The following is an 18,087-nucleotide window of genomic DNA, read 5'->3' as shown; positions in this document are numbered from 1 at the left end:
TCAACCCTTTATCGTGAAACCCTTTGTCAATTTGAAGCTAGTGTTAAATTCCTCCTTAACTAATAATAATAAAAAAACATTGTCTTTGAAGAGCAGGACACGAATAACATGGCTAAATATTTGAATGGATCATATTTTACAGAAACCTACTGATTAGTGTATCAATTAGTTGTTTTTTTATCAACATTATTTAACAGAGGGGTATTCCTTCGTTATTATATTATACATATCTATGCAAATCTACTTTCCTAAAACACATAGGGAGCCTGGCTTAATGCATTTGTGCGGTGCACATATGTGCTGAGGTAACTAGGGTTTAGCATATGTGTTTGTATTTGAGAGAATACTTCATTTGTTTATATGTGCTCATTAATTATGTCAATTTAACCAATGTGAACGTTAATCCATATATAGTATTTTCCAATAAGAGGTGTTATTTTAATATCCAAAGAAAAATTGCATTTTTTGAAATAAATGATCGGATGTTTATTTCAATGTAAAGAGAAAAAAGGTAGGCCATTAATAATTGAAAACAATATCAGCCAAATGGCCGCCAATGCTACGCTTATACGACCGTATCCTTTTTATAAAATTTTCTATCACCAAATCGCTAGGATAGGTTATATGCCCTCAATAGCTTCACGAATTCAATCTTTGAGGTCTTGAATCGACGCTGGAATGGTTGTGTAGACATTATCTTTCACGTGGCCCCAAAGGAAGAAGTTGCAAGGTGTTGCATCACAAATCTCGGTGGCCAATTGCGATTAACACATGGACAGATAAAACGGTTCTGGAATCTTTTCCCGTGAAGAACGATGGTGTCATTGCTTGTGTGGCACGTAGTCCCATCTTGTTGAAAGTAAACGTTGTCCAGATCAATACCATCCAATTCTGGCCATAAAAAATCATCAATCATCCTGTTATCTCTCGAAGAGGTGATGTGATGGCAATTGGCCACTGAGTTCTTGTGATTTATCACCTTGCAACTTCTTCCTCTCTGTGTGTGTGGAGGGGGGGGGGGGGGGAGCATTCAAAATTTTCCCAAATATTTATCACTATCATTTTTTTAGCCTTTTTTTTTTTTAGGAAAGCCATTTCTTTTTAGATAAGACATTTCTTGATGCCGTTTTAAGAAAATCTATTTATGAGCGATTAAAATATCTAGTAATATTTATTGAATGACATTTTTGTATATATAAAAATGCTATATTTTATTTTTAAATTGTCTTCTTATGGTCTTTTCTATAAATTATGCCTTATGTCATAATAATATTTATTTTTAAATAGACCTTGTCTTCATGAAAAGAAATTCCGCTTTACTAAAAGTATTTTTTTAATCTCATTTGTGTATATTTGAATTTATATTATATTTCACATTGAAATTTGTACAAAAAATTGTCTAGTCCCACTCTTTGAATGTTATAACTACAAAACACATTTTGGATCCCCAAAGTATTGATAAAAATGTGAAGGTATTACACATTGAAACAAAATTCAGTCTTGAAAAGCTAGTAGTCTAAAACCCACATTTATTATTGTTATTTAAGCCATAGAACACGAAAATAATCTTTAAAAATTTCAATTGCAGTAGATTTGGCCTTTCCAACCTTTTTTTAAAATCAGAATTTCAAGTATAATTTTAATTCAAAGCCATTTTTCAAAAGGAAATGACTATTTACCAAGATGAAAATTAAAGGTAATAATAATTGATAAAAAAACTTCCAGCATTTGAAAGATAAGAAATATTTATTAAGTTATCTTGAATTCAATTCCTAGAAAAAAAAAATTGTCTAATCGTACAAAAATAAAGTAAAATGAAGGGTTAGTAAATATTATTTGAATATTTTTCTCAATTTCACTATATTATAGCTAGAATTAGTGATGGGACGATTCCAATAAAAAAAAATGTTGATTCTGATGCGATTCTAGTAAACAATCCCAATGCCAATTCTTCTATAATTTAAATAATAGTTAAAAAATACCATTTATCTATAAATTTCTAAGAATTATAATTGATAACATAAATCGCCTTTCTTTATTTAATATAAAATATTTACATTAAAAGAAGAAGCCGATTCCTCTGCCCAGCGAGCTTCTTCCAAGGCAAATTTTTGTAGGGCGATAAATCCCACAGAAAACTTTCCAAGGGCAAATTTTGTACAGGGGAACTTTCCTAGATCCTTTTACAAAACTGTATCAAACCCATATGTTTAGAACACTTTTAGTTTGTGTTCAATTTGTTTCTTCTCAGTTTTCGAGCATTAATTATTATAAATTATTGTATTGCAATATTTATAAAATCATACGACTCAAACAACAAATTCACATGGTAGTTTTTTATATCTTGACGGATATATTAATTTTTTTTTTTCATAGCATAAAAAAGTAATAAATATTTAAATACGATAATAAATATTAATACATGAGAATTGGACTTGCAAATTAAAAATTAATTTCCCAAGGTCGATTCCGATTATAAAAAAACAACGATTCCTTGATTCCCAATTCCAATTAATCGTCCCATCATTATCTAAAACTAAAGAATATACCAGATATTGCAACTAAAAAAGATTTTTCGCCAAAAACAGTTCGAATTTGATTAATTTTTTTAGTTTGACTATAATTAATTTATTCTCGAATATTTAATGAATATATAATGTAAGGTTGCGTTAAGATGTTATATAATTCATTCAATTATTTGACTAATTGTATGAAAGTAATAAATATTTTAGAGGCAAGAAAAGGTCAGAAATTAAATATGAATAAGTTGATTAGATTACTTACGTCTAATCAATCAATACTAACCACATGCATTAGATAGGAAACATATTAAACTGGAGTTAATCTTCCTGCCACTAAAATATTAGCTGGCATAGTTTTATTGAATCTTTTTGTTAACTATATAGTGAGGCAGTTTTTTTCCTTTGATGATAAAAGATGTCATGAAAACCCGATTTTTATTTGACCAAAACACATCGTACTGATTTGCGAACTAAACTAATTTATATAGATTAAGAATTTAGTACTCCACTTTTTAAGGCTATTTGCAGTATTAAAGTTTAAAGATTTGATATAAATTATTGTATTTTTTGTACAAGTTTGCGAGTTTTTACTTGAATAAACAGGCTTTAAAAGTTACAATTTATATGTCTCATTACGCTCGCTTTAATTGTTACATCAATCCTTTTTATTACAAACTATAAATTAAGGGAATCATTTAATTTTGATTAATTAAAAGCATCTATATGTATTTCTTATGTTCTAAAGGGAGTACCCGCCATTTTTTGGAGTTATTAGACGTCGACATATGACATACAGACACACTTTGCTTTATTAATATAGCAGATTTGAGCTGCCCTTTTATTTTATTTTTTTATAGGACGTGCTTATCTTTAGCTTTACACGCTCGTTGCTACTTTTTTTAGATCAAGTAGTCACACAGTCCTAAGATATTACATTAACACTCAAAAAAGAGGCTTCCACAGATTGACAAATGTTGTTTTATTATTAAAGCATCTATAGACTGCTTTTTTTTTCTTAATTGATATGACGTACCGAACATTAGCTCCACATGTTCGTTCCTAAGTCTTTATTTTTTTTTAGATGAAGTAGTCACACAGTTTTAAGATATTATGTTAACGCTCAAAATGAGGCCTCCACAGACGGACAAACTTTGCTTTATTAATATAGATATGAGCAAGTTTGAAATTAAGCACTGTTTTATGTAAATAGAAAAAAATTATTTAATATAAAATTTAAAAAAAAAATTGCAAACACAGACATTAAAATACTTATTTACAAACAATATTATTAGAATATCCATTTGCCTTAAGATATATAAATCCTTATAAGTATCAATACTTTAAAGACATTAGTAAGGGTAATGGGTAGTAAGACATTGAATAACAAACAAAGTATTGATTTAATAGTATAGAAGATAACTCACCACCAAATCCTTGGTTTTATTCTCCATTTTTAATGAGCACAATCACACGTAGCTACTTAGATATTGTCATCTTCAATAATAATAACAACTTCGAAATTATTTTTTATATGACATGATGAGCCAAGAGGTACTTTAGTCTCTAGAGCACTCACTGACTGTCTATAACTACACACGCTCATTACTAAATTTCATCTTAAACCACATTTATTATTTTTTTATAACCTCCACAACGAAGTTGAACGGAGAGTATTCTTTAGCCCCTGTTTGTTAGTCACCAGGATAATGGCAAAAGCAACGCATCGATTTTGATCAAACTTGGTACGAAGATTATATATGGTCACAGTAAGAGGATTAAGAGGTCTAAACGTAATAAATGGTAATTGACCATAGCTTTGGAACAAATTGAGATACATAACTTAATTTCATTTCGGAGAGAAGTTTTACGATCTACAGAGTGCTCATTCTAATTTTGTATAAGAACTTATTCATTCTTTTTTACATATGAACTGTATACCTTCCTCAAAAATAAGGAATTTTTACTTTCTTCTATAAAGTTTAATTTTCTGTAAAAAACAATAAAAAAAAAAAAAAATTATGGTAACAACTTTATTTTATGAAATTGTTTTCCAAAAATTTAGAATTTGTGTACAAAATTATTGATTTATTAAGTTTTTCCCTAAAAAAAATTAATTTTTTGTAGTAGCAGTGATTTTTGAAAAAAAAAAAAATATATTTTTTAAATTTTTTTCTAAAAACATTTGATTTTTTTTGTGAAAAGCTGTGATTTATTTGATTTTTCCCCCTCATAAAATGGAATATTAAAAATTTAATTTAATACAAAAAATTCCAAAAACTGAATATAAAAAAATACATTTTTGAAATTTTTATCAGAGAAATTTAATTTTTCTAAATATTAGTAGGTGTGTGTTTCTTTTACAAAAAAAAAAATATAATAAATGTTATTTTTAACTATTTTTTTTTTTTCTGAAAAAAATTAATACAGTAAATATATCAAAAGTTGTTTACAATTTTCATTTCTAGGAGGCTGAATTTTGCGACCTCTTTTTTTGACGGGCTTTTGAATTTTTTTAAGTTAAATAAACAAATAGACTTTTCATTTAGACAATTTTTTACTTGCATATATTTTTAAAAACTTAAAAATGATTTTTTAAGTTTATAACACATTATTTCTATTATATTCATAATATACTACTAAGGTTATACGAGACAATAATATGAATTTTTTTGGGGGGGAGTATATAGAGTTGTGATGAATAGACTTTGTAGGTTACCTTACTTAACCAGATTGATATTGTGTGAGGAATCTAAGATAATTAAAAGTAGAATTATCAGGATCTTTTTTCTTCAACAACGAAGCATTCACATAATAATTATTAGTATATGTGGAAAATATAAGTATTTTCTGATTTTTTTAAATTTTGCTCAATTTATTTGACCCTTTTCAATGTGATTTCCATCTCCCTCCTTATCCTAAGCAACGCCGAGTAACTCTTTACTAGTATATATATGTGGTCGCCCCTATTTATAGATATTAACGAATAACAGAAGAGTGGACATTTGAACTTTATAATAATTAAGTAGCTACAGATTACTAATCAAAAATTAATTTTGATTTAATTTGTCAAAAATCTGTAGAGCATATTTGGTTGCAACTTGTAAATGATTACAAAATGTATACGACATATAGAACAATTATATAACAATGCCTTTTACTATTTAATATAGTTGATTGAGGCTTTTAGACCCTTATACTCTCCTGAATTGTCTCCATTGTTATCTTGTTTAAATAGGCAGAGTAGGTTATAGATAGATTAACAAGAAAATAAAATAAAAAAAACAGGGGAAATTAAAAGGGAGACAAACCAACACTTTGCACAGAAATTTTCCCGTTTGGTAGTTTTTATTGTACAAAAATGTACTCACATATCTAAAAAATGTTTTATTGTCTTGATTATCTCATCACGCATGCCACTAACGCCTTTATTTTGAAGTTCATAAGTGCACGCAAATCCTTCATTAATGACCCATTATTTACTTTTCATAATTAGAAACTGGATATCATTGAGGGAAGTCTACCTAAACAAACTGAGAGTCTATCCATCAGCCAATGCGGAGAAGTGGTTCTCAACACCAATGCTTTCAAAGTCAATTCTGGACTTAAGAATCTGAAACTTCAGAATTTGAACCGTCTGGACTTGCATAAAAACTTTTTCTCACTCAAAGAAACCCTATACTTGGAAATGAACAACTTTACTCTCATCTCCATTGGGGAGCTTCAAACACAAACAGGCTCCTTTCGATACTTTCCCAAGGTGTCAAGGGTCCTTATTCAAGAAGTTGGGATTCGTAAAGTCCCAGAGGAAGGGCTAGAAATTCTTACAGATCACTTCATATTAAATGAGTAAGTTGTGTATTTATTTAAATTTATTGTGGCACATGACTTTTCTGCATTTTCAAATATAGGTCAGGCTTACAAAAGTATTTTTCGCAATTTTTATGATGACAAACATCCTAGTAATGTTCTTATTTGCCGAGTATTTGTAAATCCTAAGCATTTTTTAGTCTGGTAGTTTTAGGTTGTTGACAACCTGAATCGTTTTTTTTGTTTTTTTTTAGTTTTTATACCGGCTATCGTTTTTCTTTCATTCTCGAAGAAAAACCACCGATGTATAAAGTGTACACGTAATTATGTTTCATTAGAATAGCTACGAGTAGTGGCATCAATAGCCCCCTTTTTTTGGGTGGGGGGGGAGGGTTGCTTTATATATTAAAAAAACTATTTATATTAGTAATAATAATACGTTGTTGATCAGCTAAGGCCCCAAATGATGAAATCCAGCAACGCTCCCGTAATGAATGTCGTCACCCTGACAATTTGAAGAGTGACAGGTAGAAGCTGTCATGATGTGTTATTAGATTAGTCGAGAGAGTATCTTACAAAGAAAATAGGCAGGAATTATTCATTGCTTAATTCTACTTTGTTTTAGTTCAACAAGGACTTACACTCATATTTCCTCAACAAATCATCAGTGTTACTCTTCGTATTTCCCACAATAGTCATTACTTTATATTTGGATGTACTCTCTTTAATAATAAAAGAATAATTATAGCAGCATTGGAAAGTAATAAACACTGATCAAGTTGCAACTACTAAAAGTCTCATTCATGTCTATTATTTTAGTGTTCCTTTCATTGGTCAGATGGAGTTGCACTGATTAAGTATAAGTAAACATTATAGTATTACTTTTACTCCATCTGACCTAGAAATTTTCTTTGAAGTCCATATATGTGAATATATGGACTTCTCTAGGAACGACCGGGGCGCAAACCTACGCACATTAAGTTCAAGAGAATAATTTCTTCCAAGCGCGTTGTACATTGAGCTTTGTCGTTCCACTGATATTTTTTACAAATAAAGTTATGAAGGTACTACCTTTTTCTCATAGCTGATTGCAACTGATCTAATAAAACGTCATAACAGCTAAGCTGCTCTCTTCCAAAACATTCTTTTTTTCGGGGGGCTATTGCATACCGAAATTGCTTAGGATTAACATCTCTTCTTATTTATGGTCCAAAGGCTACCTTTGCTTGTCTAAAAATTGTAATACGCAATGATAAACAATGCATATACAAACACACATACTTGGGAGTTGTATGTGTGTTAAATAGGTCAAAGCTAAAAATAATAATATTCTTTATTATTACTCATGAACGGTATCATGTCTTGTTTAACATACTACCATGCTACAACGTCAATACAAGTCTTATCCAACATTTACCTTTTCATAAAACTAATCAAAAAAAAGCCTTAATAAGTCATTCTAGTTATGTAAAATTTATATATGTATTCAAATAGATATTTATGTTATTTATCAGCCTCAAACGAGTTCATTATTTTTGAACTTATGTCATCAATTTATTTATTTTTTTTGCACTAAGGTTGCAAATTGAATAATCTGACGTTGTTGATTGATTCAGACAAATACATATTATTCTCATATTTCAGTAACAACATTGGAGTTTTAGAGAGATCATCTCTCTACTCGGATGCATCCAATTTAACAATCATTCATAATAGAATAGAACGAATTGAGTCAGGAGCGTTTGATGCCTCGGTTCGGTACTTTAACTTTATTGGTGAGTGAATAACGATGCATCTCTTTTATGTTTTTATCAGTCTGGTCGTAATACAATTTATCAGTTCTAGAACCGGTCCTAATTGGTCTTTTGTTGTAACTAAGTTACTGTGTTCTTTCAATGTTTCTAGAAAAAGGTTAGGAAACAAGAAAATGGCTGGGCAAGCACAGCAGATTTATTTAATAACTTCTGGTGACGTCATTTTTACGAGTCTTTGTTATTAATACTACATCCATTTAAAATATGAAAATTTAAATTAATGATATCATTATCATAGAAGTGTTTACTTTTCATATTTCTTTCGCGCTATTTTACTAAATAAGTAAGTTTTTAGATTTCATAAATTATGACGTCACAAGAAATAGAAAGAGAGAGTTTTATTTAATAAATCTGCAGTCCATGCCCAGCTCTTTTCTTATCGCTTAACATTGTACTCTTTGACCTGTTGAATATAACCTCTTTCAGAATAGCTGAAGTTTAAATTAGTGTGTAGCTAGAGACTATTATCATACGTTTTAGCTATTGTTTATTATTGTTTTAGCTTTTATATTCATAGCTAATCCTAGCTATGAGTGAATAATAGCTATTGACATATGAAGTATTGGTCCCAAGGACCGTTGAATAGTAAAAATGATTGAAAAAAAAGACTGAAATCAGTCCTAGGATGGATCCAACACTCATCTCTGGGCTACATATAATGTTGGATCGGTCTAAAAAATACTAAAAGACTGAAGTCCAATCAGTCCGGTCCTAATAAAATTTATCAGTCCTAGGACCGGTGAACCATTTATCTGAAGTTTCTTTTGTAAAAACTATTACAACAGATTCATTATCTTCTTAGTTTTTATATTCTTCAATCCTAGCTATGAGTGTAGAAAATAAAAAGATACCTAGGACCGTAAGACGGAAAGACCGATGCATCAGTCCTAAGGACCTTTGAATGGTAAAGAATAAAGGACTCTAGGGAAAAAGCGGTTAAGGGAAAAATAAATAATTCAATCAAAAGACAAGGAAGATTATGTTCCTAACAGCGACCTTTATATCGTGTTCTTCTTGTGACGTAGTTGCACTTATTCTTCTCTTCTCACTACGGGGGAGACGGTATGTGCAAACTGGCTGCATGTTTGGAGGAACATGTAGAAGCTTCTAATTTTAAGCTAATCCGAATTGAGAACTACTAAATCCTACCTTCCTTGCTTTGAGTGTCCACTTTTGCCTAGAGTCCTTTAGTAAAAAAGATCCGACTGATAAAAAAAAGACTGAAAAGGGGCGGGGAAAAAAGACTAGGACTGATCCAACAGTAGGTATATAATCTCTCTTTTCTTTTCTTTTTTCTCACAGAAAACACAATTGACAAGGTTTTAAATAATGGAATCAGCGTCGCCTTTCAAGAAGGAATCATCTCCAAAAATATTTTTACCACACAAGAAGGAAGTCCATTTCGAGACGTTGGTCCAGATCCTTCTTGCACTGCGGATCCAGAGTCAGACTATGATGGGGATGATCAAATCATTTACAATATCGTTGCCAACCCTGTTCTTCATTTTAGCCAAAATACCTTTCTTAACTTTTCAGATGAGCTCCTCAATTTCCCAGGGGCGAATAACGTTCCCTTGGGTTCCTTACACATCGATAAAAATATATTTAAATGTGACTGCGAGTCTCTTATGAACTTTGCAATCCTTGTAGACTTTGACTATGTCTATTCTTTAAGTAGGCTCTTAATGAGCCGGGAGACTATGTTTTTAGGAAGGAAATCTACGATACAGGCCTTTGCATAGAGAAAAATACACATGAAGAAGTGAGCTTGAAGAAATATATGCGGGATCAGGTGTTTTTGGACACGTCGGATACGAAAGAAGGGAAAGCAAGTGAGTGTTTATTTTAATGAGTCTAGGGTCGAGAATGTGCTCCAAAGAGTTTATTTCCAGAATTTGGCGTTTTCAAATGTTTAAATGGTGTTCAATCGGCGGAGCTAGTGTCTCAAGAGAAGAAGAATGGAGCTCAAACGAATAAAACATATCCACCTATGCAACCTAAAGAAAACTTTGTTTCATCTTGTCAAATGATCTCATCTACAATCCATTTAATGTATATTGTATTTTCAGCAAGAATATGTTTCATTTAGTCAATAGCTGTCTCTTTGCATATATCAATGTGTGTTTTGTACACAAGCCTGGTTTTAGATTGAGCGGGCTCTGAAGCAACGATTAACAAACGGACTATCCTTTTTGTTATGGTAGTTTTTAATTAATTTTTTGTGGATATTGCATTGGGGCTCGTTTTTTTTTAAAGAAAAATAATTTGTTTTAACTAAAATGGGGTAAAATGACCTATAAATGTGGTTACTGTTTCATTATTTATCCTCTATTATAAGAATTATATTTCAATGTATATATTTAAAACTCTACCAAGTTTCATCAAAAGCCCCTAAAACTGGCCCAAATATGTAGCCTGTCAATACAAAAGCAAACTAACAATTTTATTTTTTTCAAAATTGTTAGTGGATTACACTCAAGAATTTCAGTTATATTTTAGAGCCTTTATTTGATTTAAAAGACTTATATTGGGCCAAATATGGCCCTTTTTAATCATAAAATGAATTTATTTCTCATTCTATTATTGTGAAGATCAATTTTGCCTACCTGAAGAGTGCAATTTGCTACAAACCTACAGAGTCAATATTAATATTAACCAACATATCACCTAAAGGGTCAATATTAAGTGATATGTAGGTAATATTAACCAACATATCAACTAATATTGACCCTTTAATTTTGTAGCAAATAGCAGTCTATAAGTACCCAAAATAGATCTTCACAATAAAATAATGAGAAATTGATTCATTTGATGGTTGAAAAGGGCCATATCCGGTCCAATATAAGTCTCTTAAATCAAATAAAGTTTTTATAAAATAAAAATAAAATTCTTGAACATCTAAACTCATCCTACAAATTTAAATACAAAACCTATAATTTACTCAAATATACCTATGAAATATACATATTCCACAAATTATCATCACTATCATATAATGAATTATTCTTGTTAAGCCTTTGGGGGTGTAACAAATTGTATTTAAAGAAACCTAAATTGATCATGAGAATAAAATAATGAGAAAGGAAAATATTTTATTGGAAAGTCCAGACATATCGGGGTCAATATAAGTCCCTTAGATCTAATAAAGTTTTTAAACTATAGCTAAAACCCTTGTGCATCTACTATCATACCAGTAATTTAAATAATAAGCTTATAATTTACTCAAATATATCACTGAAATATTGGGTTGTAGGTATATATGAAGTACAAAAATAAATTGGGATTTTTTTCCTTTTTCTTGATTTTTATTCAAGATTATTTTATGTTCACGACCCACGTATGTACCTAATGAATTCAATTTCATATTAACAAATGTATTTATTTCTTAATATCACCTTTAGCTATTATGTATATATGTTTGTATAAACATTTTGAAAACTTTTCAATGGAAATATTAAAAAGCAAAATCAATACACCATGAATAATTAAGTCAAAGAACGTCAAGGACTAACATACACATGTAGAATAATCAATTTTCTTTAATAGAGTTTCTTACAAGACTACTACTTACTAGGTAGCTGTATTAATATTTTTCATTCATATCTAAATAACCTTACAAAAAAAATATTATTAGGGGTAGAAGGTCAAGGCTTTAGCCTTGATTTATTTCTTACTTTTCCAGATCCCCTCTTATAATAAAAAGGGAGACTCTTCACAATAAACTTTCTCTCTCTTCACATGCTAAGAAAGCAAAGATTTGCTTAACTGTTTGTTGATTTCAAGTATAATATTTGTATTACTACTTTCAAATCCTTAGGGAGAGAGTCTAGGCTCTTTATATTTTTTTAAGGTCAATTGACTCCATAGGGATTTGACATACGCATGAAATAAGACGCTTAGTAGTAAGTAGTGTTATGTTGATCCTTATTTAAGACTGAAGACTGCAGTACGTCCAGTTCAGTCTCAGTCCAGTCCAGTATATCAGTCTTAAAACTTAAAAAGTTTGGTCGTTTTCTCAACTTTATTTCTTTTTTTTTTTTGTTAAATCATTTCTGGTTCTGACAGTCCGAAGGACCAACGGTATTAAGGTCCAAAGGACTGATAAGATCGACCCAAAAACTGGAATGGACCGAATAAATAGGGGCTGATACGAGACTATTTGTAGGAACTAGTGATGTATTAGATCCTGAAATTGCGGTTCTGGGTTTTTAATTGATCATTATTTATATTTTAAAAGTTCTTATATGGTTCTTCGAATAGGCTGAGAATACGGTTATTTCATACCCTCTGCTCAATAAAAATGCTATATGTGTATGAAACTTCAGGAACGCACATGAAGGGGTATTGTTATTGAAATAAGTTAGCATTTTGAGCAAGTTAAAAAAAAAACTACCGAAAATCAACATTGTAGTTAGTGTTGTTTTAGTCCTTATTTAGGACCAACGTCCAGCCCAGTCCCACTTTTCGGTCCTTCATGAAGATAAAATCGATTCATTGTGACGTCATTGAGGGGTTTTAAATATTTCATTATAATAAAAATATGAATATTTATTGCAATATATAATGTTATGTATCCTGTTTGACTAAATAGCCCATCGACATTTTAAAGAAAGAAAAAATCCAAGGGCTGGTCTCAAGGATCCATAGGACCAGTTGTAAGACTGTACATAATTAATAAGGACCAAAACAGCAACACTCATAGAAACTCTGACAATTTGAAGAATGCTTCGGAGGAGAGGATCTTAGCTGTCATGACGCAATCAAGTTACCAGAATCAATTTTTGAATCAAATTTTAAAAATAAAGCTGTTGTGCTGTTTTCATTAGGACGACAATTTTATTTTTTTACCCTTTACTATGTTAATGGAAATATATACCTGTTCTTCACTTCCATTAATCTAACAGACATTGTGTAAAATGTTTTCTTTTTGAAGTCAACATAGGATCGGTGACGCTAACATAAGAGTAATCTCTAAAATAAAAAAAAACTCTTATTATTAAATCTAAAACTCTTGATTGATTTTTTTTTTCTTAGTTGCTTTCAAATATAACTTGAATTTATGGAATCAAAATGAGTTCCAAATAATCTCTCTAATATAAGTACATAGAAATAAGAATATTGACCAATTTTCATTTGTTAAAAAATACGGGTATCCTGTATAAGTCGGCCCACACGTCATACTTTCTCTTTCTATCTCAAAATTGGAGACAGCGACAGAGGATAGTTGAAATGCAACTCTTGCAACCTTTTAATAATAAGGAAATACATTTGGCACGGCAAGCTTATGGACGCGAAGTGAAGCGGAGAATATATTGACGGACGAAAGGGATCTCAATTATGTTACATGTTTATTCATTTGTGTTTAATTTTTGTAGTTCTCATATTTTTTGTTAACTGCTAAATTAGTTAGTTATTAAATGTTTATATATTCATTAATAGAATACATTATTTTCCTTATTTAACTATGCGTTAATATGACAAAAATTTGATTTTTCATATCTTTTAAATAAGAAACTTAATTTAAATTATATTATTAACAATAGATATGTTTATTTTTTAGTTATTGATTATTTACTATTATTGTAATATTAATGTACAAACAACTATGATTGCATAATCCTACCTGTAAACTTATTCCAACAAATATGGTCGATACAATCTAAAAAATCTAATAAAACAAAGTTCCAAATAATCACCGATATAAGTACAAAAAATATAAAAGAATATTGGGACATTTTTGTTTGTTAAAAAATACTTTAATTTACTAAGAGGGGAAGAGGTATAATTAGTATTCAGGGTTTCTCAAGCTTGTTTGCTCCATTGACGTCTCTCACTATTGTGGCATTCTATCCTGTTATTATCCTGTTCAACTTTTAAATTGACGCATATTTAGAACCAAAATGCATTGGAGGAAATAAACATTTGATCCTTTACCACTGATAAAAATTATCGATTGGATTGAGGTCCGAAAACAGGCTAGGTCTTGAGGTAAGGGGTGGAATGGAGGTGTTGTAGTATCCCCCTTAAATAAATTTTGCTTATTACTAGAAAATTAAAAAAACTTGAAATTCAATTTAATTTTTCCTAAAAAATTCCAAAAAATTTAATTTGTCAATTTAATTTCTAAAATTTTAAGTTTCTATGAACATTTATGGGTTTTTAAAATTTTTCTCCAAAAAATTTAATGTTTGAAATTTTTTTTCCAAAATTTTTATATTTGAAATCTAATGTTTTAATATTTTTTTTCAAAATATAAATTTTTTTTGTCAACAGCTGTGAATCTTCAAATTTTTTGAGAAAAGCTATGGATTTGGAATTTTTTTTCCAAAAAATTTAATTATTTGTGAATAGGAGTTTTGGTCTAAAAAATTTAATATTAAAATTTTATTTCTAAAGTTTAATATTTCAAATTTGTTTGCAAATAAAATTCAAAAACCAAGCCCTCCCGAAATACAATCCTACGGACGCCCTTGAGGTCACTCAATGACCTTAATGTTCTTTTCTTGAACTACTATTTTGTTGTGGTTGCCATATATTTCGGATCATTATCCTGCTGAAATAACCATTACACTACCCATTTTCAGTGCCCTGACTAGGGAAGGAGATTTTCGTCCATGGTTTCCTGGCACCCAAAACTTACATTTTTATCTTTGTTCTTTTTAATTAAAAGGTTTCATTACGCAACGAAAACAAAACTGAAAAAGTTTTGTTTTTATCCAATTTAAATACGTTAAAAATAAGGGAACAAAAGAAAATAGGCAACACATGAACTATCTCCTCTGCACCGCTGTCAGTGCCAAGAAGGTTGCAGAGACTGATGGCATCTAATGCAGACTACCTATAACATTAATAAGTCATTATAGCCCCATACAGCCAAGAAGAATTAAAACTTATGCAGCAACAATATGGCAAACTTCTGGTATCACCTCAATCCCCTAGACTTTGCACTTTGGGCCATCTTGGAAAAGTATGTATATTGCACCTATAATTCAAATTTGGATTCGCTCAGAGCTTCCATAGTGACAGTGCGATATATCATTATCACGGCCTTCATCGTCAAGGGCTCCCAATCTGTTCGCTAGGTGTCATTTCTGGATTTGTTAAAAACCTTGCTTTTCGTAATTAAATCATGCTTCTACAAGTTTTAGGTATCCACTCCGTACATATCTACATATGTGGGCCGACAACACAACTAGAATGGTTTATCTCAAAATTAAGTGTGACTCACAGTCGTACTCTTTGATGAATTATCGACAATTTATCTCGAAAAATTATTATTAGTAACTCTTTAGAGAACACGCAAATTGCACTGAAAGTAGTCAAAATTGATAGTCATAATCAGGCTTGTAAGCGTTCCATTCAATTTTTCTTTTTTCTTTCAACATTAATCGTTCAGCCATTATTTTCGTTCTGTTCCGTGTTCTGTTCCGCGTTCTAATTGTTAGGTAGTACCGGGCTTGTACAGTATACATACATACATTAGAGCATAAAAAAGTCGGATACTCCAAATTAAATTGAATGTAGAAAAACGAGAACGCTTTCATGTACTTATTGGGCGCCAAACCTTTTTTTTTTTTTTTCTAAAATGTCTATGGGCATCATAAAAAAATAATCAAACTAGAGTTCAAAAGACTGATAGCCGACTAAAATAGCCATTTTTTATTTTCCCAGAAGTAAAATGGCTATGTCCGTTGTGATTCAATCATATCGATCTACTCTTAATTCCATATGTAAATATAGATGCATTAAGTCATAATTGATTATTAAAATGTATTGTATATAACTTATGGCCAACTCCTAATAATAATGAGTCATTGTAAAAAAATTGCATATTTGTAGCACGTAAACCCAAAAGGAAGTTAGAATTTTTTTGTCAAAATTGAACATGAAATAAATTATAGGGACAAGGCACAACTGTTATTCAATATGTTAGCCCTTAGCCCTAATAATTGCCTCAATATGAATCTCTTGCAGACCTTGACTCTGTAGTCGGACTCTAACTTGGTACACTCCCTCTAGATTGAAGGCTCTAGAGACTGGACACTCCTGTGAGGAGTAGCAAGCAACCTCTTCTCCAGACGCGTCTAGGTAGAGTAGTCCAAGGGGTTTGAGTCTGTAGAGAACGGCGGCCTTATGTTGAGGTCCCAAAAGTCCAGAAAGTTGTATCTAAGGAAGAGCTGGATCTTAGCAGTGTAATTACAAGGAGCTCCGACTTGAGTGAAAAAAAAAAATTATTCCTAAACTTTCTTATCCAGAAGTCCGATGTAAGCATCTGCATTGAGCAGCTTTTTCCTCTCAATCAACATGGGAGAGAAAACTTCACAATGCCCAAGACCATTGTTCCAGCTGGATTTTTGTTCTAAAGTGTAATGTATTCGTGTTTCCTTCCCCCTTGTTCTCTTCTCTTATTTTCTTACTGTCTTTTACCTCGTTTTAAGAATAAATAGTCTTGTATTTTATGTATGTATCAGAGTAGGTTTATGTGTTAATAAGAATATAATTGTTCCTATTAGACCACCTTTGTTTTATTCCTCCACGTCTTTCCTCTCCTCATTTCTCTCAGTCATCCTGGATTCCTTGGTTTAAATAGTTTGTGTCTCCTCAACCTCGTCAAGACATAACATAAAGACATGTCTCACTGAACAGGAGACATTGTCCCGATGTTCAGTTCTGATGTAGCAGCTTTTTTACCTATTCACTTTGGAATTAACGTTGAAAAATTTTTCACCGAGAAAAATTAAAAATATTGGCCAAATTTTTGTGGGTGGAGTAGTCATGAGGATTCATTACATTAACTACTTGCAACTATAAAATAAAGAAAATAAACACAAACCCCACTTCAAACCAGTTCTTTTTATAAAATATGAAGAACATATAAAGTTTAAGGCATATAAGTCAATGTGTAGTGGTTGCAAAGGTCCCCTGAACTTGTAACTTCCATAATTATATCCCTTTCGAATCTTACTCATATCTGAAAGTATACAGGGTGTCCACGATAAACTGGAACTACTTTAAACTTCATCCAGATCCATAATGTGAATACTTGGGGTTAAATCATACTAATATAAACGGTTGCGTGAACAATACACTATAACTTCCACCACAATTGTTTTGACAACGAACATTAGTCATCATGGAACAAGCAAGGAGAGACGCCATCCTCGAATTGGCTCGCGCAGAACACAAGCCCTCTACTATCTACAAGCTTCTTAACTACCCCAAGACCACGGTGTACCGGGTCTTCAATGCCTGGGAGGTTAAGGGAAAGGTCTGCCGCAAGGCCCACAATATAAGAAGTGACCGAATCCACACTCCCCGCTTCCTTGCTTGAAGGCCTCCGGAAGTCCATCAAGGCTTCGCCTGGGACTTCCTTGTCCAGGTTGACCAAGAACCGTTGAGTGAGCAAGCAGCTGGTCTCCAAGGCTGTGAATGAGGACCTCGGGTACAGGTCATACCGAATGGCCAAACAACACATCCTCACGGCATCCATGAAGGCTACCAGGCACACCAACGGTAAGCGTCTCCTGAATGACCTGAAGAGCCATGGAGGAAGAATCATCTTCTTCTCCGACGAGAAGAACTGGACTGTCGACAGAAGCTACAACGTCCAGAATGACAGGTGGCTTGCCTAGGAGAGATACCAAGGAAAGAGTTAACGCGATAAGGTACTGCAAAGTCATGGAGGAGTTTGTCATCCCCTGGAGGAAGGATACGGCCGCTGGGAGGGAGTTTATATTCCAACAAGACTCAGCGCCCGCACACATCGCCATGAGGACCACTAACCTCTTCAACTCCCACGACATCACTTTCTGGGATTGCAACACCTGGCCCTCCAACCCACCTGACCTCAATCCGTGTGATTACTAGTGGTAGGGGAAGTTGAAGAGGGAGGTGTGCAAGGTCAGCCACAAGAGCATCGCGGCCCTGAAGGGTTTCATTACGAG

The 18,087-nt window shown here is 31.8% G+C and overlaps 1 protein-coding gene across 4 annotated transcripts in view; it reads left to right on the top strand.

Annotated features, from left to right (window-relative positions):
• The window catches only part of LOC121132508 (uncharacterized), a 43,154-nt gene extending 29,394 nt beyond the window's left edge, over nucleotides 1-13,760 (top strand). The window contains exons 2-6 of one of the 4 annotated variants that reach the window (XM_040727925.2): nucleotides 6,016-6,368; nucleotides 7,974-8,104; nucleotides 9,446-9,975; nucleotides 10,036-10,343; nucleotides 12,735-13,760. In XM_040727925.2, the coding sequence (XP_040583859.1) occupies nucleotides 6,016-6,368; nucleotides 7,974-8,104; nucleotides 9,446-9,885 (924 nt within the window). In that variant the 3' untranslated portion in view covers nucleotides 9,886-9,975; nucleotides 10,036-10,343; nucleotides 12,735-13,760. Of the gene's footprint in view, nucleotides 1-6,015; nucleotides 6,369-7,973; nucleotides 8,105-9,445; nucleotides 9,976-10,022; nucleotides 11,123-12,734 lie in introns of those variants that run through there. The other 3 variants (XM_071894189.1, XM_040727924.2, XM_040727926.2) reach the window with 3 other exon arrangements.
• Nucleotides 13,761-18,087: the final 4,327 nt, after the last annotated feature.

This window comes from Lepeophtheirus salmonis, chromosome 2 (assembly GCF_016086655.4).
Source record: "Lepeophtheirus salmonis chromosome 2, UVic_Lsal_1.4, whole genome shotgun sequence".
NCBI lineage: Eukaryota > Metazoa > Arthropoda > Copepoda > Siphonostomatoida > Caligidae > Lepeophtheirus > Lepeophtheirus salmonis.
This window is presented reverse-complemented; position numbering and strand designations above follow the sequence as displayed.